This window comes from Passer montanus, unplaced genomic scaffold, assembly GCF_014805655.1.
Source record: "Passer montanus isolate IOZ18808 unplaced genomic scaffold, ASM1480565v1 scaffold20, whole genome shotgun sequence".
Taxonomy (NCBI): domain Eukaryota; kingdom Metazoa; phylum Chordata; class Aves; order Passeriformes; family Passeridae; genus Passer; species Passer montanus.
The window spans coordinates 3,527,107-3,552,671 of NW_024366592.1; the positions used below are offsets into that span (position 1 = coordinate 3,527,107).

Here is a 25,565-nt window from a genome sequence, read left to right on the forward strand (position 1 = left end):
CTGAGACATCCATCAAGCTGTGCAGGTCATCAACAGGAGCTGTAACTGCAGAACACTCACCTTGAGTGGAGGAGCTGACAAAAAGCAGAGCTCAGCTGTGGACACCCCGGCCTGGTGTGAGCCAAGACAAGAGCAGGATTAGGTGTTACCTTCCCAGGCAGTTCCCAGACAGCAGCTGACAGCCAAGGAACAGCATGAGCCCCACTGGGCACCACCAGCCCCTCTCCCTGCCCAGCCAAAGCCCACTCATGCCAGCCCTAAGCCTGCACACCAGGAGGAGATGATCAATCCTTTACACACATACAGGATAGGAGGCATTTCTTCTACAACAGGAATTTAAGTCAAAGCCTCCCGAATTTTTCTTTTATCTCAACTCACCTAAAATTTTGCCCACAACCACCAAAGTGTCCAGCAGTGACCCCCTCTTCCCCCCAGCTCTTGTGTTTTGCACCCTTGTCCCCTCGTGCCCACAGAGTGCAGAAAGACCCAGACCAGACAATAATCAATTTGGTTCTTTTATTAGCAGAAGTTAAGAATACAGCAAGTAATAAGATCCCATCTTATATGGAACCATCACCAGAGTCCCCAGCCATCAAAACCCCAGAATGTGCTTCATTGCTTCCAACAGTAAGCAATTGTTAAAAAGAAATATACTGAACAAGGCCACTATTTAATGGGGAAGGAAAGAAGCTGTAGGTCCTAACTATTCTATGGCAATAACCTGCACACAGAGCAAGCAAGCCTCTGACTGCTGAGAGTAAGGCATTCAGGTGCCAACCTGGGAAGAGTTCTCAGCAAAAGCTACAGAAAAGTGCACAGCTAGGTTGTTTTTATTGGAACACACAAACTTCTTGAACAGAGAGAGACTGGGTTAAGAATAGCAGGTGGAGTACTGTGTTTTTGTAATAGTTCTGTGCTGTGTAGGACCAGGTTACAATCACCCTTGGAGGAGTGAACGTGGGATGATCCAGGATGGAGGCTGCTGCTTCTGCTGGTACTGTTCAGAGGTATCCCACAGCACCTTCCAGCCAGCTCTGATGCTGATATGTACCACGCTTGCCTCAGAGTCCAGCACACTTCCTTAGGCACCTCCCCAGCCTGTCTGGGCTGCCAGTGCCATTAGCCCTTGCATCCAAGGTAACAGTGCCCTTTCCTTCATTTAAATACCACAGACCTGGGATAAACCACTTCCAGCCCTACAGGCATCCAGTGTTGGGATCCTACTGAGAGCACATCCCTCTATACTTGCAGCTGCTGCAGCACCTCCTTCTGCAGCTGGCCTTGCTCTCAGAGGCTTTACTGCACTCCAGGGGGGAAGCCTGAATGCCCACTCAGCTTTAGGAGGGCACTCTGCTTCTACCTGACTCCATCAGACAAAGCAACTCCCCAAAACACACTCTGACATCCAGGGGATGGGAAGATCTTTGCAATCCATCTCTTTCCCTTGAAGAATGAAAACTGAAACTTGAGGGAATCTAAAAAACAAACCCAAAACTAACAACAACAACAAAAACCACCCCACACAACAACCAAACACCCTTTACCTTCCTTCCCTGTGAAATACTGCACGGTATGAGCTGTTTAACTCATCTGTGAGAGAGGTAATTGCTCTGAATTTCCAGCTAAAGCCTCCAAGCAATACCTGTGCCATAACAAACAAAACGTTCAAGTTTCACCTTAAGACTCCAAAGATTCTCCTTCAGTCTGGCTTCTGACTGGGCTCCAAAGCTCAAGCTACATCAATTACACAGGAGAAGGGTATTTGCCTCCCCTTATATAGGAGGTGTGTCTGCACCACAGCCATCCAGCTGAACTCCCAGGTTTAGGCTTAAGAAATACCAGCAGTCCCACTGCTAAAGCACAGATGGAAAGCAGACCTAAGGACCAAAAAAAAAAAAATTAAAAAAAAATGGGGATTTATTCCTCCTTAAAAGAAAAACCTGCAAACTGCCTTGGCACATGGAGCCTGACACACAGGATGGTGATGTGCCCGAGGTCTGCAGTGCCTGTTAACTCCTGGAGCACACAGCTTCCTCTTTCCAGTCCCTCTTAACCCCCCTCTGTTTCCCCTCACATGCTCAACGACCTTCTGACAAGCCCGTGCCCACCATCCCTCAGAGCAAATGAAGCAGGCTTGCAGGGGCAGCCCTCCTCTCCCTGGGGCCTCTGCTCAGGCAGGCACTGATGGAGTTGGGCTGTTGCCATTTCACATGCAGCTATCCCCCCGTGCTCCAGCTCCTGCAATGAGACCCAAACCAACCAACTGCAGGATCCACGATCCCAAACCTCCCACTGCACACAGGCTGGGAATGCTGCTGTCCCCCCGCTGGGGCAGGGAGCAGATGCACCTTTCCAGGCACTGGAGCAAATCCATGTGCTCACACTGTGACCTGGATTGACACCATGATTAATCCAGTCTTCACAACCCTCCTGTACACATCCCGAACCTACTCCAGGTGCTGGCCAGGACCCCACATTGCCCAGGGCACGCTGGCCACCAGGAAAATCGACAGGGCCAGGGTGCTTCACTCCTGGGAATTTTACCTGGTCCTCCTGCAATCGTTTATTTTGTGCAAAATTGAAACAGTGTGTGGTACTTGCATGTTGCATTCTTTACAAAAACCCTTTTCCCCCCACCCATTGTTTAAAACATTTATATAAATTTTATTTAAACAGAAAGTTAGAAATCTTATTTACATTTTGTTTTTCTCCCAAAAGAGCATCTAAAATCAACGCCCGAACCCTCCGAGAGGATATAAATTTAACCTTGACTTTTTTTTTTCTTTTTTTAAAAAAAAGGAAACTGCTAAGCTATCCCTCCCCAATTCTACAAATAAATATGGCATTGAACAGAAGCCGATTTGGAAAGGGTCCTCTGTAGCTCAATCTGTAGATCCCAAGAATAAATTATGTTTTCAGAATTTCCTGGTCTTCAAATTGATTTATTCCATTGCTTGAGGTATAGAATTTATCTTGGTTAGTCAGAATCCCCATGAAGCTCCACGCCTCATCAGCTGAAACTTGGATTCTTCTTAGGTATTCCTTTTGCTAAGCCCGGGTGCCGCGCCGCGCCGGCGGCTCTCTTTTGGTTCTGCTCGGGGGCTGGAGCTGCTCCTACTGCATCCCCTCCTCCTCTGTGCAGCCCCCTCCGACCGTGAAGCGGAACTCCTGCAGGTTGGAGACCCCGTGGAAGTGCACGAAGGCGCCAGCCACCACAAACACGTGGAACAGCTGGTGGGAGTGGAACTGCAGGAGGAAGGAAAGAGCGGGTTCAGCCCCGCAGCACACGGTGACAGCTCGCCAGGCTCTGGGTTAAACCCACCCCTCTGCTACCTTCAGCAAAATCATCCAATGCTCTGCACACACACGTCCCCCCCCCTGCACTTCAGAGTCATTTGAACCAGCTGGTCAAACAAAAAACGTGCTAAAGAGCTGCTCTAAGTCATCTTTGCAAAGGGACGAGGAGAATTTCAGAGCCTTAGGTAAAAGGCTTAAGCAGGACACTTTCAAAATTAGCTCCTCCACAAGACACACTGGTGGTTTATGGACAAAAATGGCCCTCTCATACAGATAACAGGTACAAACTCTGCTCTGGTCACAGGTGTCTTTTACCAAGTGGATTCTGCATGCTGGTATTTTATTTCTCTAACACAGAGAAACAGAACACAAAAACATGATATTGTACTAAAACCTAGAAACAACTGGATGTTCTGAATGAATGCCCAGGATGTCACTGACTGGAGTAGAGCAGAATGAAAACTGTGAGGGAGCTACAGGACAAAGCATGCCCTTGTCTGGGGGAAGCCACACCAACATGGATAACGCTCCCGAAATATTCCTACAAATGTGTATTTGCAGGCTTCACGGGAAGCTTGGAAGAGTTGGTGGCACACCAGTGCTTTTGGAGCTTAGCTCATTACAGTAACAAACCAACCAAGCAAACTGGTGCTGTGCACGAGCTGCCCAAACACCCCAGGTCTCATTCTCACTTCTGTTCTTCTTTAGGGGTCTCAAACTATCCTGAGTGCAAGTACAGTGGTCTTCCAAAGGGCCACTTCCCCTCCTCTCCACTCTTGCTCCACCCAGCTTCTTTCCTTACATTTTCCTCAGGTATTTCTCCTCCAGTCTCCATGCTTCTTCCCCTCATACCAAGTTTCCCCCACCCACCCACCCACTTGCTAATCCCACTATCCCTTCTTCTGGGCCAGAGATCCCCAAATCCTACCATCTCTGTCCAGCATTTTCCCTGGCTATGCAAGATGAGGAGCCAGACACGGGGAAGATCCCAGAGAACACGCTGACCATCAATGAAATGACCACGTACTGCTCTGCACAGGAGCAAGGTAAAGATGTGTCTTGGCAGGATGCTCAACACACACACACACACAAATGTTTGCAGTTCCTTGCCCATCTGTTCAAAGCTACCCAGGGATGCACTGAGGTGAATCTGCACACCAGCAGTTACCTCAGACCAGCCAGGCTGTGACAACTTGGGAAGAGAGGCACCAGCTCAGCCAGGCTCAGAGAGCCCAGAGCCATTTGGCCCCTGAAGATGCAGTAAGAAAACATTGACACAACATCCTTGAGGCTCAAGGGGAACCAGCTGTCAAACTGGTCTCCTCATCAGTCACTCACCCAGATGTCACACTTGCCAGGGAAGAATCTCTCCGGGATGCGGGCAGCATAGAGTGCAGCACCAGTGATGTACAGGCATGCCATGAGTGCCAGCCAGCCTATCTGCCCCATGGTGGCTGCTTTCAGGAGCCCCTCAGAGATGACAAAGTGCAGAGTGGGAATTACCCCACTAAGACCCAGACCTAGAAATACTCCTGGGAGGTAAAGAAAATGTGGGAGAGTCAGGTTTGAAGGCAGAGGGAGACAATGAAAACACAAAAGCTACGGAAGGAAAACTCAGCATTTGCCAAAGCAGCAGAGGGGTGACAGCTCTGGAAGCTGCAGGTCCCCAGAAGAGATTTATTGGAAAGGAAGCTCAAGAATGCACAACTTCCTTCATACACCAGAAGCTACTCAGTTGTGTGTCCCAGCAGATAGCTGGAATGTTTCATTTACTGACTGTGCCTGCCAGCTCCAGTGCAGGGGAGGCCAGTTCCTGCTCTTGGCCTGTAGAGGGAACTGAGACCACGCAGACCGAGCCTCACACCACCACAACGCTCAAGAGCAAGACAAGGAGACACAACAAAGAGACTGTTTATCATATGCTGCACAAGTACTCCTACCAAACAGAAAAGCAGCATCTGTGCTCTTCTGATCTGCCATATAAGAGAACACTGATTATTTGTTTCGATTTTAGCAGCAAGGACAGAAAACTTGTAAAAACAGTGGGCATGGGGGGAATATTCATGTCCTGTATAGAGATTTTAAGCTTGGAAAGCTGAATGCTCTGAAGGTACCCAAACCTGTCCAGGAAATCTGGATTTACTGTAGACAGCATGGGCAGGTTAAGAAACAAGAAATATTACTATTCAGCCCAGCTGTGTGCACATTCCATAGCTGCCCCCTAAAGCTCTCTTTCTTCCTACCTCAAAATGTGAAACCAAATCTGGTTTTGTTCTTTTGATGATGTGAAGAGAAAACCAGTCTTTATCTTAACTCTGTGTTTTACCCAGGAAAATCATTCAGATTCATTCAATCATTCTATGATTTGGTAGAGTCTGAGTCTAGTGTTAAAAAAAAGCACAAGCACACATACACACACCAAGCAGTCAGTCTTTTTTTTTGAGAACAAAGTTGCTAGATGCAGCTAGAAATCCTTTGCACCACCTTTCCTACTGCATGTGTTACTGTCCATTTCAGGAATGCACTTCAGGACTTGCACCAGCCCTTGTCTGTGCATCCAGCTGGGTACAATAAATGCTGAAAGAAAACCCACCAAGCTCCCAATTCAAGAATGTTAGGTCTATAAAATTAAACCTCTTAAGTCTTCCCAAGGTGGTTTTTCCAAGTGGCAAGCAGGAAGCAGGAAAGGCAGTCAAGAAGCGGAACAGTTGATTTCAGGTCTTACCTGCCCTTACACCCCGGTATTCAGGGGTGGCAAACATGTCCCATTGTGAGACAATTATGGCTGCAATGCCCAGGACACAAATCACAATCAAGTAGATGAAGCAAGGCTGAGGGTTGCAATAGAAGGAGTAGTACAGCCATGGTACAAAGCTGCCCATTATGAGGAGTGCAATGCCAGAATAATCCAGCCTAGAAGAAAACAAAAATCAGTGTCATAAGAAGTGTGAGCCTTTGGAAATCCTCACACCTACACACTCTTGTTTAGTAGAGCAACTGTCTACTTCTCACTGCAACTAAATTACTCCCACTGTAAGGTCCTGACAGCAACTCTTCCTCCTGCAGCAATGGATTACCTTGACAGCCAGGAAGGCCATTTTTGAGACAGACATCAGCAATACCTTCAGCAACCAAAGCTTTGTGAGGAGAACTCACATTTTAGTTTCAGATGAGGAAAAAAGCACTGCAAGAGGCCTCTAAAGACAGGGCACAGAGTATCTTCTGAGAACACAGCCAAGGCAAACACTTCAGTATCTGACAAGTAAGAGCTATCTGGGCATCAGCTTCAGTGACCACAGTGGTTTTTTGTGCACTCATGTGAAAAAGGAAATCCACAGCCACTGCTTTTCACCACGCCCTGACAAAATACCCCTGCAAAAGCTGAAGTAGTTAATTTTTCAGTAGGGGACTTTAACTGCTGGGCTGCTTTAGAGGTGGTCTTGCAGATTACAGAATCCTGATTGAGCAGTTTTAGGAAATATCAGATAATCAGCAGCCAGCCAAAAAAAGAACATGCAGTAAAACCAAAAGACCAAGACATCTTGATACACACTGTGGAACTGTCTTACATAAGTTTCAGGTTCAAAGTCAGAACAGCTGAAATGACAAGAAGTAACGGCTGCACTAAAAATTCAAAGTCCTGCAACTAAGCTCAAGGCATATTACTTACAGCAGCAAGATGCAAGCACATGCCTGCCAAACAGCAGAAAATGATGGAGTTTTAAGACTCAAATGACAGCACAAAAACTCATGTTGAAACAAACTATAATTAGAAGAAGCTGCATTAAATCTCTGCTCAACTCTGTTCCAAAGTACATGCAGTCATGAAATGAACGACTCCCACACTGGGGCTCCAGGCACAAATCCCAGCCCTGTTTTCCCACCTGTTTCCTATTTGGCCTGCCCTGTTCTCTAGGCACTTACTTGGAGAAGAGCCGGGAAACACCTTCTGAGTGGCAATAAACTGTGTGGAAGAGCCATGAGAAGGAGAGGCAGAGAATGGCTCCCAAGAAGAACAGCCCAACGACCACTTTCTCCTGCACAGGTGCTACGAAGGACATGTTTGGCCGGAACATGTAGAAGATTCCCAGACAAAGGAAGAACACACATCCTGAAAAACAGCAAGGTGTCAAGCTCATGCATACTGGAAGCTCTTCTTTCTACAAGCATCACCACCTCCCTTCAAGGCTCTCACAAGCTGAAAACATTCACAGAAGCTGCAGCTTAAGCGTGTTCCTGTGGCAAGAAACGCAATCCCAATTAACACCTACACACTTGGGAAAAGAAGGATCTAACAGTAATTTATTTATTGGGAAATGTTTCATACATTTGTTTGTATAGTATGCCATAATTAAGCACGTCCAATCAAATTCTGATGGGATAAATTAGGAGAGGGATACCAAGCTGCTAATTTGCAGGTTACCAGTGGAATGATAATGCTGACAACCCCACAGACCTTTCTATCTTGCTCTCTTTTCTTTGAGAACAACAAAACCATTGGATGAGATTCAGGATTGATTAAAGCAAGCTGGGAGTACCTAGGAGGTGAGTCCAGATGTTGCCAGTCTCCGTGTGTATCCTGAAGATGCTCTTGAAGCAAGCCCGGAAGGAAGGCATGGGTGGTCTGTGGCCATGCAGCAGGTAGTCATTGTCCTTCAGCCAGTCAGGCAGCACGTCGTGGGGGATGACTCTCCATCGGCCCTCCCACACCTAGGGGTACAAGAGCTCAGTGACATGCAGGGACTGCAGCTCCTTCAGAGCATGGAAATACAGAACCCACATTAGTGCAAGTGCTGGAGTTAACCTCTGAGTACAGTGAACACAGGAGAGCTGATGGAACATCTCTGGGGAAAAGGTTCTACACTGGAAATATCATGCTAAAGTCTCTGTTCCCAGTTCAAAACTGCACCATTATGAACTGCACCATCAGAGAAAGAAATACTTCAGCATTCCACTGGGCGGGAAGGCTCTTGGGTGTTTTTACTGCTGATGAAGAGAAAACATTTCATTCACTTCCACATTCTGTTATTTTACAGGCCACCTTCTCCATTTAATTGAAGAAGCCTACACCTAGTTCTCTCCATCAATAAATAAGCCTGTTCCTCCACCACAAGCCAACCTGTTTATCTGCTAGCATTTGGGGAAGGCTAGCAAAAGAAGCTACCCATTAGCACTAATAGGGGCCAGAAAATGAGAAATGGTGAGAGGCCAGCAAGAAGAGTCCAACCCCCTTATTCAGATTGGGAAAAAAAACACTCCCAAGCTCACAAACACTGACAGGGCAGTTAAGGCAACAGACTCATGACTCTCAATTCCATGGGATTTCTTCTTTAAAGGGAGGGAGGGGGTTTGTGCACAGAGCTATTCTTGCAGCTGGCTTCAGAGGAAATAAGTGTGCACAGATGTTCCCAGCACTGCTGCAGTAACACAAGACACATGGAGGCTTCAGGACAGGGGGAGCAGGGAGCTGCTTTATGTACCGGGGCTGCTTCTGCAGGATTCCGTGGGCTTGCTGGCTGGCTAGAGTTACAGGAGCAAGGCTGAAGGTTCCTGAAACACTAAGTTTGAAAAGCTACATTCTTATTTCAGTTTCAACAACAAGAGCTCCGAGTTTTTAAATCAATTCTCCACACTCGTGCATGGAAGCAAAACGAAGCCATTCAGAATAACCAGCCCAGTTAAAGACTGGGTTCTTAAATACATTCAACAAGGAAATAACTGGTTTAGTTCATGAACAAAAAATGTGAATTGAGGTAGAAACAGAAGGAGGGAATTCATTTTACACAATCCACCCTACGAAATATTTTAAAAGAGGCAAAGATGCATAGTAAAAAAAATATCAACAAAAGCAAAATATCAAAACGATCCATACACAAAAGACCACCAAGTCACTAGGGTCCCTCTGTAAAAATATCCAAAATAGCTCATAAAACCAGCAGGAACCAGTGTATAAAGGGGCAGCATTCCTTTCAGCAAGAAAGGAGGGCCAGAGACTGACACAGCCCAGTGGCTCTAAAAAGTAGCAAAAATTGAGCCAAGGTCAACAATGACAAAATGTACAATGGATTTACTTACATACGGCTTCAATACAGCATTGTTTTCCAGTCAGGCACAAAGCTTACTCTACAAGAGATGCAAATGGCGCTGGAAAAGCAAAATATTTGCAAACTGAAGAAATCAGGTCAAATGACCTTGTAGGTCAAAGTGCCTGGAACCAGAAGGCTTTTGTTCTGCTTTGCACTCACAGGTGTTTCTCAAGGGACACACCTGAGTTGCATGATCAGCTTTGGAGTCTCAGCTGTAAATCCCTATTGTTTAAGCTCTACAGTTTAATCCTGTGTGACAGACAGATGCTGAGGAAGCACAGTGTTGGCACTTAGAACATGAGATGCCCATTTGAGGGCAGTGAGAGCCTCCTCTCCCTCACATCAGCAGTGCAACTCCTCCAAGTACAGTCTGCTGGAGCTTCCTAGAGAAGGAAATTACTTCAGCAGTTTCCACGTGCCCTTACCTTACACACAAATTCTTCCATTCTCTCCATAGCATGGTGGGCTTGTAGAAGAGGTGACATTGCCATAAAACCTTCATCCTCTTGAGGTGGCTCGTCATTGTGTTTATTATCCTCAGAACACTGGAGGGGAAAAAAAATAGAGAAAACACTTTGTAGAAAGATGAACAGAGGAAGGTGATTCTGTTTTCCATACAAAGCTGTGATTTGAGGTCTTGGCAAATAAAGAAGTCTCTCCTTGTACGGCACTGAGAAAAGAATTCAGAAGAACAAGCAAAAAAAAAAAAATATTACATTCTTAGGTATCTGAGAACTAACTCACATGTCTAATCCATTCTGCACATGTTTCCAGCAGGTTTGGAAGCCAGCAGTGCTCCTCTAAGTCACGCTGCATTAAATCCCAGATATGGAGTCTGAGGCTTGCAGCCTTCCCACCTCTAGGGAAGGATTACTCCCTGTTTTATGTTTCAATGTCACTGTGCCAGTGTTAATGCCTCTATAATGTATCTGGCATTTCAGGGTAATAAAAGGTAAGTCAAGGAGAGGAATCCATTTACCTTGTTAGAAATGTTTCACCTCAATTTGCACTCCAGATCTGAAAATCTATTCTGTTTAACTGACACTTCTGTTCAGCTTGTAATCCAGTACTGGAATTTACTCATTCATTTGATTTTTCAAGGTATTTCAGAAACTACTATGAAACTTCTGCCAGTTAGACAAAGGCAAGTTATCAAAGAAAAGCAGTAACAGGGATCAGAGTTTTAAGCCAAGTTCAAATAAAGAGAAACATTCATATCCTCAGGGTGTACCAAGAGAATTATGAAAAGGAAAACTAAAATAATCCGCTGAGCTGGGATATCAGGCTGGTGCACATCATTAATAACCTTACAGGAACAGTGTGGTAGTTTTCTGCTCTATCATGATTTATCACATCATCTGCATATTTTGATACACTCCAGCTTCCCATGGAGAAGAAAAGCAGGGGGCCATGGAAGTTCTACATTCCTGTTTGCTTCCTACAATGCTCGTGGCCCATCAAAGACTCCATTCAACATTTCAACTTCCAAGGTAAACAAACTGGAGGAAGCCAGGAAGGAGAGAAGGAGCTTTTTGCACCCTCAAGACTTAATGCAGAAAGCTGCCACACACCCCACGGCCACGCCAAGAAAGCTCCACAGTCAGCACAGAGGGAGACTGGCCTCCTCCACATTTCCCAGAACACTTTTCCCCCTCCTATTCCCATACCATGGTTAACAACTTTAAAATCAAGATGATGTATCAATAATACCATCCAAAGTGACTGAGAATACAGTATATAACCTCACTTACTTTATCTCCCAATTATTATCAGTAATGTTCAGATTAATGCCCTGAACTTTCAAGCCAGGAATGGGAGCTGGCTGTGCATTTGTCCCACATTACAGCTCTCTCCTTGGAGTCAAGCCTTATTAACTATTTCTGTCAAGGCAACTCAATAAGCTGCTTAAAATTCTCATTTTTGAAGAAATAAAAGGAGACTTCTTCCAGCCTACTGTGAGCTATCCAGAGCCTTCAATATTTTTGGGGGTTTTGACAGAGAAATGACATGTTCATACCTGTTTTGTGCCCAAGCCCTGCAATACTCAAGCCTTGCAGTTGTCACTGAAGCTTCATCTTTCAAAGAGGCCCCATCCCAGCTCTTGACCCAATTCTGCTTACCCAGAATGCACTTTCTGGTATGTAACACACACTACACATCCTTCAAGTTTTATGGATGACCTCACATTTGTCCACACTAGGAAAACTTGATTGCCTAAACAAATAACCCATGTACCTTGCACCGTCTACTCACCTTCATTTATCATTCCAGAGAACAATTCCTCTGAACAATATCTTGTATTTTACAGCAGTGACTGATATATTGACCAGCTCTAAGCAGATTCTCCAGCAGAAAAAGACAGTACTAAATACACTCACTCTGCCTAGGTTAGCCCATTAGTCCTATTCAGAAAGGCAGAGGCAACAGAAAGATGCAAACAGCTTTAATATCCTTCTAAAATAGGCACAATTCCTGTTAGGCACAGGACTAAAAAGCAAATTTGGTTTCATTCTGACTCAACAACATCCACTGACATTGCTGCCCCACACTGTCAATTTTACTGGCTTTTTCTACTAATGGAGCTCTCTAGGATTCTTGGTTTTCAGTATCATAAATAATTAACTCAAGGTCACAGAAACATGGAATGGGTTGGGTTAGAAGGCAGCTGTAAAGATCAACTAGACTAAGTGCCCTGCCATGGACAGTCTGCACAATTCAGAAACCAAAGAAACCTTTGGTTTCCAAGAGCAGGCCTTATAGAAAAGCAAGGTTGGCATTTAAGTTCCATTTAGAAGCAGCACTGCTGTGCCTTTTAGCTGCTCTAGAATTCCCTCCCCCAGCAGCACACAATAACCAGCTCAAATGGGGTGGACAAGTTAGTAACCCTCAATTTACACAACTGGGTGGACTGCAGGGAAAAAGGTCCCTTACAGAATCAAAGCCTGTATTCATTGCAGTCTGCCCAGTGACTCAAAGCCAAAAAATGTTCATTTCCCCCTCTGCACATACTCCCATTTCTAGAATGATGGGAAGGCTTAAATTTGAACAGACTGTAAAGCTTGAAGAGCACAGCTATTTCTGAGCTAGTCCAAAATCTTTGCATTTTGGCCATGTGCCTACAAACAAATCATTACTGAGCTTCTTTTGGTGATAAAAGGAATTCATATCATATACACAGTCCAGATTACTGCCAAAAAATGGAATTGATTTTACTATCTCCTTCCTGCCATTAAACTTCAAAATTAGCATTCAAGGGGAAAAAACCTAAAGCTCAGCTTCTCAGTCCTTTTCTTGCTAAGGAAGCAAAAGGAGGCCTGTTCTGGAACACCCATCCTCCCTTGACTCCCTCCTGTAGTGTCTCATTGGGAAACAAGTAAACTGTGCTTGGTGAAAGTCAGAAATCTGCAGTGGAGCCCAACACCAAAACCAGTTTTCACTTGGATATCTGAAGTCTATTGGCCTTCAGTTCTCAAGTCCATGACTGGAAGGAAAGAACACCACTCTCCTGCTCAGAAGGCATAGTGCAATATTTCTACTGTGACAACCTCCATCACTGACTCATTATTTTCTTATCTTCAGCTGATGGATCAGAAATTCACGAGTAATTCTAGACCATAACAACATAAGCAAGCACATTCTTTTAGGACACATTTTCAACTATTTCTAAGTCCTGCCCACAGAATCACATTTTGAAATTAGAAACATATTGGGTAAATAATATCACTTGCCTAAAACTGTGCAAGAAATGAGAGGCCAGAAGAAAACTCTGATAATCCCACTTTTAATGAGCTATGGTATATCCTGAATTAAGTGCTTCAAGAATAACTTCTGCCTTTGTAGTTTCGAGGCCATAGGCCAAAGGGATTTTCATTCAGCTGATGTTTCAGATGTTTTTTTACATCATCTAATTTACTCAACCTCTTTTAAAGCATCTCAGATTTGACTAGACAATTCTGTGAAGCCTTCAGAGCATTTTAGAGTATCTTTAAATAAACCCCCTGGTTTGTAACAAGCAAACTTGTTACAATCAGCAGCTGTCACTCCTTTGCTGAACACAAGCAGCAATGCCTACATCCAGTCTTTCACATTAATCAAACATCATGGCTTCTGGATACAAACATTCTAAAAGGTCTGGACACTTAACTCTATGGAAATGCCAAGCAATGGTTCCAATTTTCATCCTACTCCCTTTGCAAATTCACAAAGTGTTAAAGCTACTAAAAACTAGCACAGGTAGCTATGAGATGGAAATTATCCAACAGATGTATAAACACAACCTGAGTTGAGTAATAGAAAATAAAATAAATTGGTACCAGAGAATAAAATAAATCTGAAGGACAAGTGAAAATATCCAGAGGAACCAGCTTTACTGGTTTATCAATATTCACTTTACTTTAAGTGTTACAGCTTATTTTGTGATAACAGTGGCAGACAAGAATGTAAATTAAAAGGTAGAAATCAGACTTAATTATATCACTTTGTATGGAGAACCAGGCAACACACTTCCAGGGACAGATCATCACCTAAACAAGAATTCCAGAGAATATTTTGGTAGGGACCAAAAAGGTTGAATACCAAAGCCAAGGCTCAGAGAACCAGAGCAAACAAAGAGCAAGAAACCCAAGAGCTCAATTGCACAGTGCTGATCATTAAGTAAGTTTAACAGTAAAACTTCACTTTTATAGCAATGGCACAAAAGGTAAAAAAAGTTTACATTTAGTACAAGAATTTATCTTCTGAATGCAGTCCAAAAATGTCATATCACATAGCCAGAGATCCTGTTACAGAGAAAAGTGCAGTAAAACCTGCTCTAGTAAATGCAAATACTTCTCTTGTCTACTACAACAGCTTATCCTTCTCACAAAGACTAGCAGTTTCTATACCATCACTCTCAAATTTGTTAACAGACACGCTGTTTAATAATGCCCTTACTATGGAAAAGCCTGTTAGAAGTCAAGCTATAACTGCAGAAAAAGATTCCAGAAACATTTTTCCCACTTTTGCCTAAGTTATGTTCAATGGACTTCAAGCAAAGGGGTCTGTAGTTTCTTGATATCAGTTTAAAGATTTCCAGAAAGTTTCAGAGTTTGCACTTGACTGCTCCTTGCACAGGTGACAAACAAGTTCTGGTTCATCACTTCAGAATGTGTTGTCAGTGTTGTCATTTGAGTGTGCAAACTAAAAGATGAGTGCAATCTGAATGGAGCCACCTTTCTCTCTAAAATGTGGTCACCTTCTCCCTCACCCCCAATGCCCATCCTGTGTCCCAGCAGAGACCAGCAGCTCCCAAGCAGCTCCCCCCAGTTCAGGCACTGGCTCTGTGTTCCATGGTCTGGAATATCCCTTTGGCCAGCCCAGGCCAGCTGCTCCCTCCCAGCCTCCTGTGCCTCTCCTCACTGGCACAGCAGGAGACACTGGAAGTCCTTGATTTAGAGCTAGCACTACTTAGCAACAACTAAAACATCAGGGTGTTATCAGTGTCACTCTCACCCTAAATCCAAACCACAGAATTGTACCAGCCAGTAGGAGGAAAATTAGCTATCCCAGTCAAGACCAGGACAACTAGCAACTGCACTAAACCTCTCCCAGGCCCCAGAAAGGGCACAAGTCTTCTGCATTAGAGTTTCCTCTCAGACAGAGTCATTACTCAGTTACCCAGGAGCCTAACTGACCACCCACATACCTCTATGTAGTGTTAAGCTCTGCAGTTAATGAACTCCCAAGTCTCAAAGTTCAGCTGTCTGTGATGCCAATTCACCACCAAGATATCACCAGTGCCCTAAGCCCGCCATCACAGGAATTTTCAAAGCATGATGCAGTCTGAATTTGTTCTAATATTCTTGCTTCCTTCAGGTGCTGACAGACACTCTTCCCCACTGTTTCCTTGATCAGTGTCCTGGCAAAACTCTGGGCCTTGGTAGGGACACAGGCAAGACAGCTCAGCAAAACCAAATGTCTTGATTAACACTGAGTCATGGCATATTATATGACACGGTACTTATACATTATTTTCTTCTTAAAACTCACGTTACAAAACATATGTTGCTGCATTTACAATACCACTGTTATCCTCCACATTAAACTGAAGTCACGAAGTCTAGACATGACTCTGAGTTTTTGCTCTTGTTTATCTTGATCTCATCAGATGAATTATTAATAGTGCTTAACATGACATTCAAATCATTTTATGTTCCTTGGGGCAGTGTGCCAGATTCAGTAACTCGAGAGCTTTCAGCATAATAGCCAAGACACGTTCAAAGCTGTAATATAAAAATGTTATTTTTCTAATGGCAGCTCTGTAACATCCCTTTCAGCTGGCCACGACTTTTTTTCAGCAGCAGCTCCTCTGTGCCCATTCTGTCACTTTTATGACCTTTTATCAACCAGCCTTTCCTAAGGGGGCAGCAGCATTAAGTGCAGGCTGCCATGCCATTTCTCCTAAAAGCCTGTTGCACATTTTCCAGAATTTCATCAACTTATATTCTTTGAGTTGTGAGAAATAAAACAAACAGCATAAAATTTGCCCTGACTTCCCCTAACTTCTGCACATATCTAGTTATTTTAAAACAACAGCTTTGTCCTTTAGAATTCACATTCCCCCTGACAAGCTTGTAAACACAGCCACGCCAATTTCCAAAAGGAAACCTCTAAGCAGGGTGTGCAAAGCTGCCTTTGCTGTCACTGGACCAAAAAAAGTCTTTCATTAGCACAGTGCCAAAACCCTTTAGGCCTGTTGGTCAAAATGTCAAGTACTTGGAAGTTCCTGGAGTTTAGTGTTTTTCTTTTGTAGGTCACCTTCTTATAAAAGATACAGTCCATTTAATACAGCACTTGAAAACAGCTTTACACAACTGGTCATGGGTGACTGCTTGCTGGCACTCATTAAAAACAAGCACTAACATTCAAAACTCATTTAGCAAATAGTCCTAGGACAAAGTCACATTTTGCAGCAGCCTTGCTAGAACACTCTGATTAGAACTAGCTCCCTTCTCAAATATCTTCAGATGGAAAGGGTCTGTTGAATCTCTGAGCTGATTTTCTGATTTTATATTGATTTTCTGTCAAAGCCCACTATCAGACAAGGACCCAGGGCCTCAATGCCAGCATGTGCTCAGCAGTAGCTTGGGGGAGGGCCTGTAGAAATTGCTTCTACTGCAGAAGAGTCTCATGTGCCATTTTCTGCTCCTCTGCCATTGTTAATCCTGACAACAGAAAAAGAAAACAAGCATGCTGGGCTTATGGAAAAAGAAATGCTCTGTTACAAAAATAAACAAAGAGAGATTGAAAGTGTACTGCTGAACTTAACATAACAGCAGAGTCTATCAATCTGAAACAGTTGGAGGAAGATGCAAGTTAACCCACCAGTACAACACTATTTTTTCTCTTATATCACTGTACAAGGTCGACCCACCCCCCCACTGCTGCCCAAATCAGGCAGATAGGATCTTCAGGAGAACAAAGGCAAAACCCATGGAATCTAACCCCTGTGCAGGGAAACTGTTGTGCCAGTGAATTATAAACAGAACTACTCCCTCTCTCTTCCAGTTTCAACACACAGCACAGCAAGCAATGGTTACAAAACCTGCTGACAGGCAGCAAACTCTGAGCAGCAACACTTGCCCTCCCAGAGCACAGAAACACGTCCCAGCAAGAGGACACAGCTGAATCCAGCTCCAACTCAGCAGCCGTCACCCAGACAAATTCCTGGGTACCCCAGAGAGAGTTTTCTGGGAGACAGAGCAGACATGGAGCATGGCCATTTCCTCCATGTCACCAGCCTTGTGGGCACTGCCCATGCAGTGGGTGGATCACCAGTTTGCCTTTCCTGCACTTTCAGGCTCTGACAGTCTGTTCATAACCCAGGCACATCAATGCCAGAGAGGGAGGCACCAGCATCTGACCAGCTCAGGCCTGTGGGGCCTGGAAACCTCTCCATAAACATCTTCACACTGTCTAAGTGGGAATACTTGGAGATATTCTGCTCTGTGTATCAAAAAATGGTTTGCTGTAGAAAAAAAAATTACTCTATTCAAGCACTTACTTCAGTGACTAGCAGTATGAGCAAAATTCACATTACTTCCAGTTCTTAGAACAGCAAGTGAAGGAGAAATGCAGATGTTAAGATCTTTTGATCTGAAGCAAAATGTCAACTCACATGCTTTCAAAGAATTAACATTTCTTCCCAAGAGTTGCAAAAATGAAGGAATGGAAGAGGTGATAAAGAAATCTACAGAACAACAACAGTTGAACACAATCAGCTTTAGAACAAAAGGAAATGTGCTTTGGTGGGAACTCAAATTTGATTTTACCAGGCCTCTTCCATTCACACTCTACCAACAAAACCTGCAATGGAATGAAGAAGGCAAATACAGAAGTAAATGCCAAGATTTCAGTCATAACTCCAAAGAATCAACAGAAAAATGCCAGACTGAAAAGAAAGCTAAACTGTTTGAAACTTGCAAGTGGATCTACAAAGTATGTAACTTCACACAATCAGAATTTACAAATATTTTTCCCCAGAAAAACTATTCCTAGACTCAAATGTCTCTCTCTGACCTTCAAGACTTCACCTGCCTTTTTCACTCAGCTGGCATGCACCAGGAAGTCAAGTAAACAATTCCATTTATTTACATGCATCTTTCTGCAATGCCAAAAACTCTGTCTACAGTCTGCTCTTGTAGATAATACATAAACACTTCTGTAACAGAAAAAGCTTTGAGTAAGTTCAAGTTAAAAGCCTTGAGTCATTTGCTCACTCTAAATTACTCTAAAAATTCTCTTTTGTACCTGAAATTTTGTTACATCCTTCTGCCTTCCTCCTTCAAGTCACTTTGGTATTTATGCTCTAGAAAGATTCCTGTAAGTACATGGAGACACCATGAAATTTGTCAGAGGTCAACCAAGTTCCCCCTTCAAAGCCCATACTCCCTGAAAAGCAATCCAGGAGTATTTACCCAAATTTCTTCTGCCCATTCAGACGACTTGAGGGCTACACAAACCTCCCCCCAGAACCTTACTGCAGGTTATCAAACACTTCAAAGCAACAGGTCTCCACCTTATGGGCACATTTTGGTGCCTCACAGGACAGCTGCACAAGCAGCTCAACTTCGTGGAAGATGAAAGGAATTGTCATCCAAGCACGGGGAAAAACCCAAGACTGGAACAAAGGCAAAGAAAATGGTTCTGTTGTTTACCTCCTGTCACTGACAGGTTAAAGTACAAAAGGAAAGAGTCAAGCACAGGGTTTCAGGGCTGCATAAAGACCCATTCATCACATGGTAAGAAGTCACATGCATTTGATTGTGTCAGCTTAACAAAGCCACGGTAGGAGAGATTTCTTTAGGAACTATCACTGCTGGAATTACAAAGGCAGTTAAGACTCAGAAACTCGGCGACAGAAGAAAGGATGCTGTCCCAAAGGCAAGGCAATCCAGGATGCTACAGGAGGGAAGCACCTGCTGAAAAATGCCTTATCAGCACATACTGTAAACCAAAGGAAAACAAGTTTAAATTGCTGAAGGAATGAGAAGAATTATGCAGCTTTTGCTTGATGCTTTTCTCACAATCAAGTGCTAATCATGCAGACAAATGGTTACTATTTGTCCAAGTCACAGGCTCACCACTCACCTGCCACTGCACTAATTTCACATTTAAAGACAGCAAGTGTGTATCTAGTCCTTGAAACTGGTATTGGGAAGAAGGGATAATCTATGGACATATTTGCACTCTAGGAGAGAACAAAGAGTTATAGAATAAAACACAGACTGAGAGGGTCAGGTATAAAAAGGATATTGATGGTATATGATTTGTATCTTGTCATAGGAATAGTCATAAAATTGGCAGACTGACAGCACTAGCAGAAGGATGCAGCTGTGTTATTATTATTATTTTGAATAAACATGTTCTATGCTGGTGGCTAGTAATTCTTTGCTACATGTATATACTGAATGCCAGGTAGGTGCCAGGGTCAAAAGCCTCAGGAAAAAAAACTTTTAGGAGTAAATCTTACTTCTTAGTACCATCTTCATTTTCTTAGCAAAAAATGCTTTATTACTTATGAGGACCAATATTTTGGTCCATCAAAATTATAAGCACACAGTATACAATGCCAGCTGTGAGGAAGATTGAAATTAATTCTGAACAACATAATGACATGCTTCCATGCCTTCCCTCTTAGGCTATTAAAATAATTCATCAAAAATTCATCAACTACTACCTCTTAAGAGCTTAGACTGCTTACTTCTACAAGTGGAGCAGGAAGTGGATATACAAGTAGGGAAAGGAATCTTGTATAGGAGAGTTTGGAGAAGATTTTATATAAGAGCTGCAATGATATAAGCACGGTAATAGGAGGCACTGGGAAAACAAACAATGCCACATTATCACAGGATAAAAATATACATATTTCTACACTAAATCCTCACGTCCTTGGTCCAGTACCTTTTAGAACACATATTTATTATGATAAAAGCTTTTCCTAAGTAGAACCAGTGGTTCCACCATCCAGACAGGACACAGCCCTCACTGCCTTCCCTCATCCATCATGGAATTGCTGCCACCAGCTGCACGGGGGCTGCATTCAGCACAGAGCACTGATGGAGTGGGCACTACTTGAGCCCTTTACAAGGCTGTGTTTAGCTTGAGTGCCTGAGCACTGTTGCCACCTAGCCAAGAACAATATCCTCATATTGCTGCTATCTAAACATGAATCTCTTCCAGACCAGAGGAAAATGAGGCTTTTGAACTTAGCAGCCACGCTAATGAAGGAACACACGTCGCTCTGCTGAGACAGATGCACAGAGCCAGAATGCACAGCAGAGCTGGAGAGTGAATCCCAGCTGACATTTGAGCAACAGCTGTGCTGAGGCTTACACAAGGCAGGGGAAGATGTACAGCATAATGTTTTTTCCAGATTATCTGGAAAACTGCAGAATATCACATAATAAAGGCCATTTGGCAAGCCAATATTGGTAGTTTTGACAGCAAAGTGTTTTGGAATGATCCATTAGAAGCATCAATTATTCAGCTTTTTAAGACAAAAAACAATTTAAAGACATCATGCTAACAAACCCAAGAAATCACAGAGGACAGGAAAAAAAAGAAAGAAAAAAAAATTTAAAAGTACAAGGCCATATATGACAGAGAAAGTGATGCAGATTAAGATGCAACAGCAAGACCCAAATGGCAAAAACAAATTTCTGTGACACCACTTTAGAAGACCAGTAAAGAGAAATCAAAAACCAAGAAAGCCAAACATTTGTAGTGAGCCAAAATGAAAAAAAACCCAGACTTTTGTTGTATGGATGAAAGCAAAAAAATCAAAAAGACAACATGTGCTACGAATGCCTGAAAGAGAGAATGAAAGTATTTCAACTGTTTCATTGCCAAAATGCTGGAATTAAACACTGATTCACCCAGATAATTTCTGTTTAGCTAAGCAAATGTATAGAAATAACTAAAACACATAATCAGTTATGGACTTTTACTTTGGGTATCCTATCCACAGGCTACAGGTAACTCTCATTATTCAACCAGGAAAGTCAGAGACAAGAATGAAAACAGCCTTCAAAGCAGATGATCCCAAACACACCAACAGATAAACATGAAAATTCAAAGTATCTGCTAGCACAACTCAACTTTTCTTTTTCTAACCAGTTTTGGCCAAGACTTTGCACCTTAAACACATGTTTCACAACCTTCCACAAAATGGAGAAAGACTCTGGGTGTTTCCCTTATCAGGATACTGAGAATGTTCTAAAGAAGTTATTGCAGTACAACTGTGAGTGCACTGGCTTGGCTTACTAGACATGAATACCACTCCTGACTTCTCATTACAGGAATGCTTGGAACTAAATTCTGTAAGGGCTCCAACTCATCAAGCTGAGGAAGGCAAATTCCAGTTCTCCTGTCAGCTGATCCATGACACTGGGCCATGCAAACACCCAGAACTTGTGGCAAATGCAATTACAGCCACAGCCCAACATACAGTAAGTAGCACCAGCATGTTTTTGCTGCTGGCTAAAACCACACAGTTGCTGTGACTGAGCTGATGCAGTAAACTCATTAATCCATGATAAATTGGATAGTGAGCCTAAGATGAATGCCTCTTCCACTTAACTATGCTGATATCCATCTGAATATATCCTGGGAGAAGCATTAATTACAGTTCTGGAAATCTCTAACCAGAAGGTGCTTTTGTCCAGTGCTTGGACTGTGTCTTTGTAGCACACCTAATAAAGCTGTGGATACTTTTCTGCATGTTGTGGCTGCTAAAACTTATAAAGGTTCCTGCACCAAAAACTTACAGACATTGCCACTGGCTCAGAAAATCTGTGAGCCAACATCTGCTAAAGACTGGGAGAGTGTCCTAGGCAAAACACAAGGGGTTTTCCCCACCCTTTTGCTCTTCCTTGTGAGTCTGTTACTGGCTACTGTCCGAGATAGGGCACCATGCACTGTTCAGTCTAATTCCAGCAAGAATGCTTGCAAACAGATTTTTCTGTCCTAATCATCAAAAAGATACCAATTATCCAAGGTTCTGATTACAAGCAGCCAGAGCCAATACTTCTCCTTTCAGTTACAATTAATTGAAAACTACAGAACAAAAATCTTTTTGTATGAACAGCATCTCAGTAGAAAACAAACCAGTCCTATTTCTTTGAGGACAAAATAAACACATAAAAGCTGGTAAAACTAGTTACACTCAGTCTTGTCACCCAAGTTCCCATACATTTATTCAACTGAACACTTTTGGAATCCTCCTGGTATTATTACTAAAAGGTTGTAGGCTCATGGTCCACATTTCCAAAAGTTAGATTAAAACACTGAAGCACGCAGGTCAAAACTCATTTTCCCTAGGAAACCGAACAGGTAATCAGTGATATGACTTACATTTTCCTGGTCAGAAGACAGTGGTGGCTCCCCTAGAAGCCTCTGCTGAGAGCTGTCCTCTTCAAGGGCTGCCTGTGTGGTTGCAGGGTCAGACATGTGTCCCTTTCTGAGCCGCAGACCTGGCTCTGCAGAACCAGCATTATCGAGTTCCGTTGGTTCGTTCATGAGATGCTGCAGGCCTTCTCAAATATTCTCTTTCCTCTTGGTTCAGTTTGGCTGATTATGTCTTGGCTCTGAAAGAAAAATCGTTCGTGTAACTCAACTGAAGTTAAAAAGAGGAATGCAAAAGTTGGCTGGCTAGAAGAAGAGCTTGCTTGCAAGCTACCAAACAGCTATGACAACTGCTTTTATACGTGCCCCAAATCCCACAGGATCAATTACACACATTTCTACACTGCTGGGTAATGAATTCTCATCTTGAGACCACTAACAGTTTCATATCCTAACACAAGTTAAGCACAACTTTGAAAGGTGACAGAAAGTGAGCTTCAAAAAGCAGTAAATCTACAAAACCAGTCAATTTTCATGAATTGTATCTACAAAACTGCAAGCAGCAGGGTGTTAATGTTATTTAGAAATAGACTACTTCTCACAGGTACTCTATAATTATTGTATTTTTGTAGGTATGAAGCTCATATCATCCCAAGCTCCATCATCCAGACTAGGTTTCCCCAAAACTAGGACATTAACTCCTGGTATAATAGCAATCAAGCAAAGCTCAAGCAGCAACTAATTTTAGACAGACTGCAAGGAGGGCAGTAGTACACAGTGTGATTATGCTTCCCTTGCTTAAATTAACATGGTCACAATCACTGCCAGGAATGGGTTTGTCTCTTTACTTGTGCAAGGAATTAGAGGAGACAAATTCAAACACTGTTCATTCCATCAGAGCAATCAGAAACAGGTAAATCCCCCAGAAAACAATAAGCCATGGTTCCTACTCAGAAAATAACTGTCTTTTACACTTACAACACTGCAAAAAGGATTCAGGGTAAATTTAACTCAAAATTTGAGTTAGTTTGCTAAAGATTTGATCAAAAATCAATCAAAGTTATGACCACTGTTAATCTGAGCCCTGATCAGGAGTATTTTTGGTTACCCATTTGTCTGTACACCCCTGTGTGGTGTCCCTTCAGCAGCCAGTTCAGAGACCTGTGTGACAGTGGCAGCCTTGGGAGCCACAATCTCCAGAGAACTTTGCAGTCTGGGTGCCAGAGAGCATCAGAATGTGTTATGAGAGCGAAGCCACAGCTGAGGCTTCAGAATCACTCTGACAATCTATTCTTTTTGCACTAATCACCTGGTGTCATTCTTCTTACTGCAGCACCTAAGTGCTCTGATGTGACTAACACATAACATTAAAACAACCCATCTAACAAGTTCTAACTTGCCAGTATGCACAATTAAATTGGAATTTTACTGCCCAATAAAAGATGCTGAAATTCGTCATAATGTAGGAGGGAAAATTAAAAATATAAGATGGGGAATTGATATTGGCAGTTTTGTAATAAAATGTCACCTCCAAAAAGCCAATAAATAATGTATTCTGTCCTTACAGGAACTCATTTCATTTACATATGATCACTGCAAGATAATTCTCAGCTCTGACAAATGGGCTATAGTTAATTTTGCTGCAGCAGTTTGTAATATTATATCCCCTCAGCTGCCTGGCAATCCTCAGAGGAGAGAGCTGCTAATGAGCAGGTAACAGACTCTGCAGAACTAAATGACACCTCAAGCTGCCCGAGTTCAGCATGGCACAGTGCTTTCATCACCCAGGATGGTAAGGTGACAATCTGACAGTGGAGCAGATGGCATCCCCACCTTGCTGCTACCTTCACTGCAGGGTCAGCAACCTCCACCTGAGATGCAACAGCTCAAATGGCCACAGCTGTTTGCTTGGTAAACACAAGAGCCACAGGAGAATTCAGAGGAGGTTTAGCAACATTACACAGGAAGCTCAGTGAAGAGTTGAGCAAGTAGATTTTAAGAGCAGGAACAAATATTCAGAAAGCCACAGAACTGAAATCTTAACTGTTTTTGTCATATTTCAAGCAGCCAATTCACAATTCTATTTTTATGCAAGACACATGAAGACATAATCATACTGCCATTTGGCAAAACTGATGTAAAAAAGAAAAGAGTAAGCAACAACAGCTACAGTTTGAAATGAAGCTAATGGGCATCTTAATTGAAAAAGCAAATATAAGAGATGATTTCAGTACAATACTGTGCTGGGTTTGGCTGGGGTAACCTTTACATGTGATGGAGCCTGGCTTTCCTGATGGGATGGCTGAACACCTGCCTGCCCATGGGAAGTGGTCAATGAATTCCTTGGTTTGCTTTGCTCGTATCCACAACTTTTGCTTTACTTATTGACCTGTGTTTATCTGAACCCACAGGTTCTCTCTTTTATGATTCTCTCTCCCATCCCACTGGGGCAGAGTGAGCACTCTGGGTGAGCAGCTGTGTGGGTCTTAGTTGCCCACTGGGGTTAAACCACAAAAAGTACACTGAACCAATCTGAAGCTGTAGCTAAACCCAGAAAAATGCAAGTAAGCAGAGCAGCTGTTTACAAACAACAGTTACACATAGGCACATCCCCTGCCTGCTCTTCCACACATTGCAAACAGGCAGCCAGTAGAAACAGCCCTAGTTAGTTCCACAGATTGGGCAATTTCATGAGACGTTTAACCAGCAAGTTTTACTGGTTCTTCTTTAAGCCAGATTTAAGCAATAGCATTGCCACTGTGTGCTGCATCACCACCAACATTGACTAATACCTGTCCTTACATCACCTCTGTGACTTTGTGAGAGCAATGCTCTGGGACACAGTACAACCACACAACAGGCTGAACCACATTTGGCCAAGATGCTTGCAAAAGGCTCTCCTAATAGAAGAAGATAGAGGAATGCCAATTTACATCAGGCCTTGAGGATTTACTTCAGCAGCACTCGCTGCCAAGCATTCACTAAGGTTAAAAATAAAAGATGCATTTCACCTCCAGCCAGTCAGATTTGCATTGAGCAGCAGAGCTGATCTTCAGAGCTCTGCAGAAATAGAAGTTCTTGTTTCTTGAAATGACAGTGGGATTGTTCAGTGAACTGAGATGTTTCCATGCCATTCATGCAGGATCCTCACAGTGCTAAATATGCTTGCCCTAAATGAGCATGCAAAGGTAAGCATGATGAAAGCTAAGCCAAAAGCACCACTACTGGGTTTCATTTCTTTTTAAAAATGGAAGGTGCCTACACAGAAGTGCAAATAGCCTGAAATATTTGTTTACAAAT

The 25,565-nt window shown here is 43.1% G+C and overlaps 1 protein-coding gene across 2 annotated transcripts in view; it reads right to left on the reverse strand.

Annotated features, from left to right (window-relative positions):
• Positions 1-501: 501 nt before the first annotated feature.
• The window catches only part of ADIPOR2 (adiponectin receptor 2), a 43,465-nt gene continuing 18,401 nt past the window's right edge, over positions 502-25,565 (reverse strand). The window contains exons 2-8 of one of the 2 annotated variants that reach the window (XM_039707955.1): positions 22,275-22,507; positions 9,809-9,928; positions 7,836-8,007; positions 7,222-7,408; positions 6,023-6,210; positions 4,636-4,829; positions 502-3,246 (exon numbers count right to left, since the gene is read on the reverse strand). In XM_039707955.1, coding sequence (XP_039563889.1) covers positions 3,115-3,246; positions 4,636-4,829; positions 6,023-6,210; positions 7,222-7,408; positions 7,836-8,007; positions 9,809-9,928; positions 22,275-22,439 — 1,158 coding nt within the window. In that variant the 5' untranslated portion in view covers positions 22,440-22,507 and the 3' untranslated portion in view covers positions 502-3,114. The remainder of the gene's footprint in view (positions 3,247-4,635; positions 4,830-6,022; positions 6,211-7,221; positions 7,409-7,835; positions 8,008-9,808; positions 9,929-22,274; positions 22,508-25,565) is intronic. The other variant, XM_039707954.1, reaches the window with a different exon arrangement.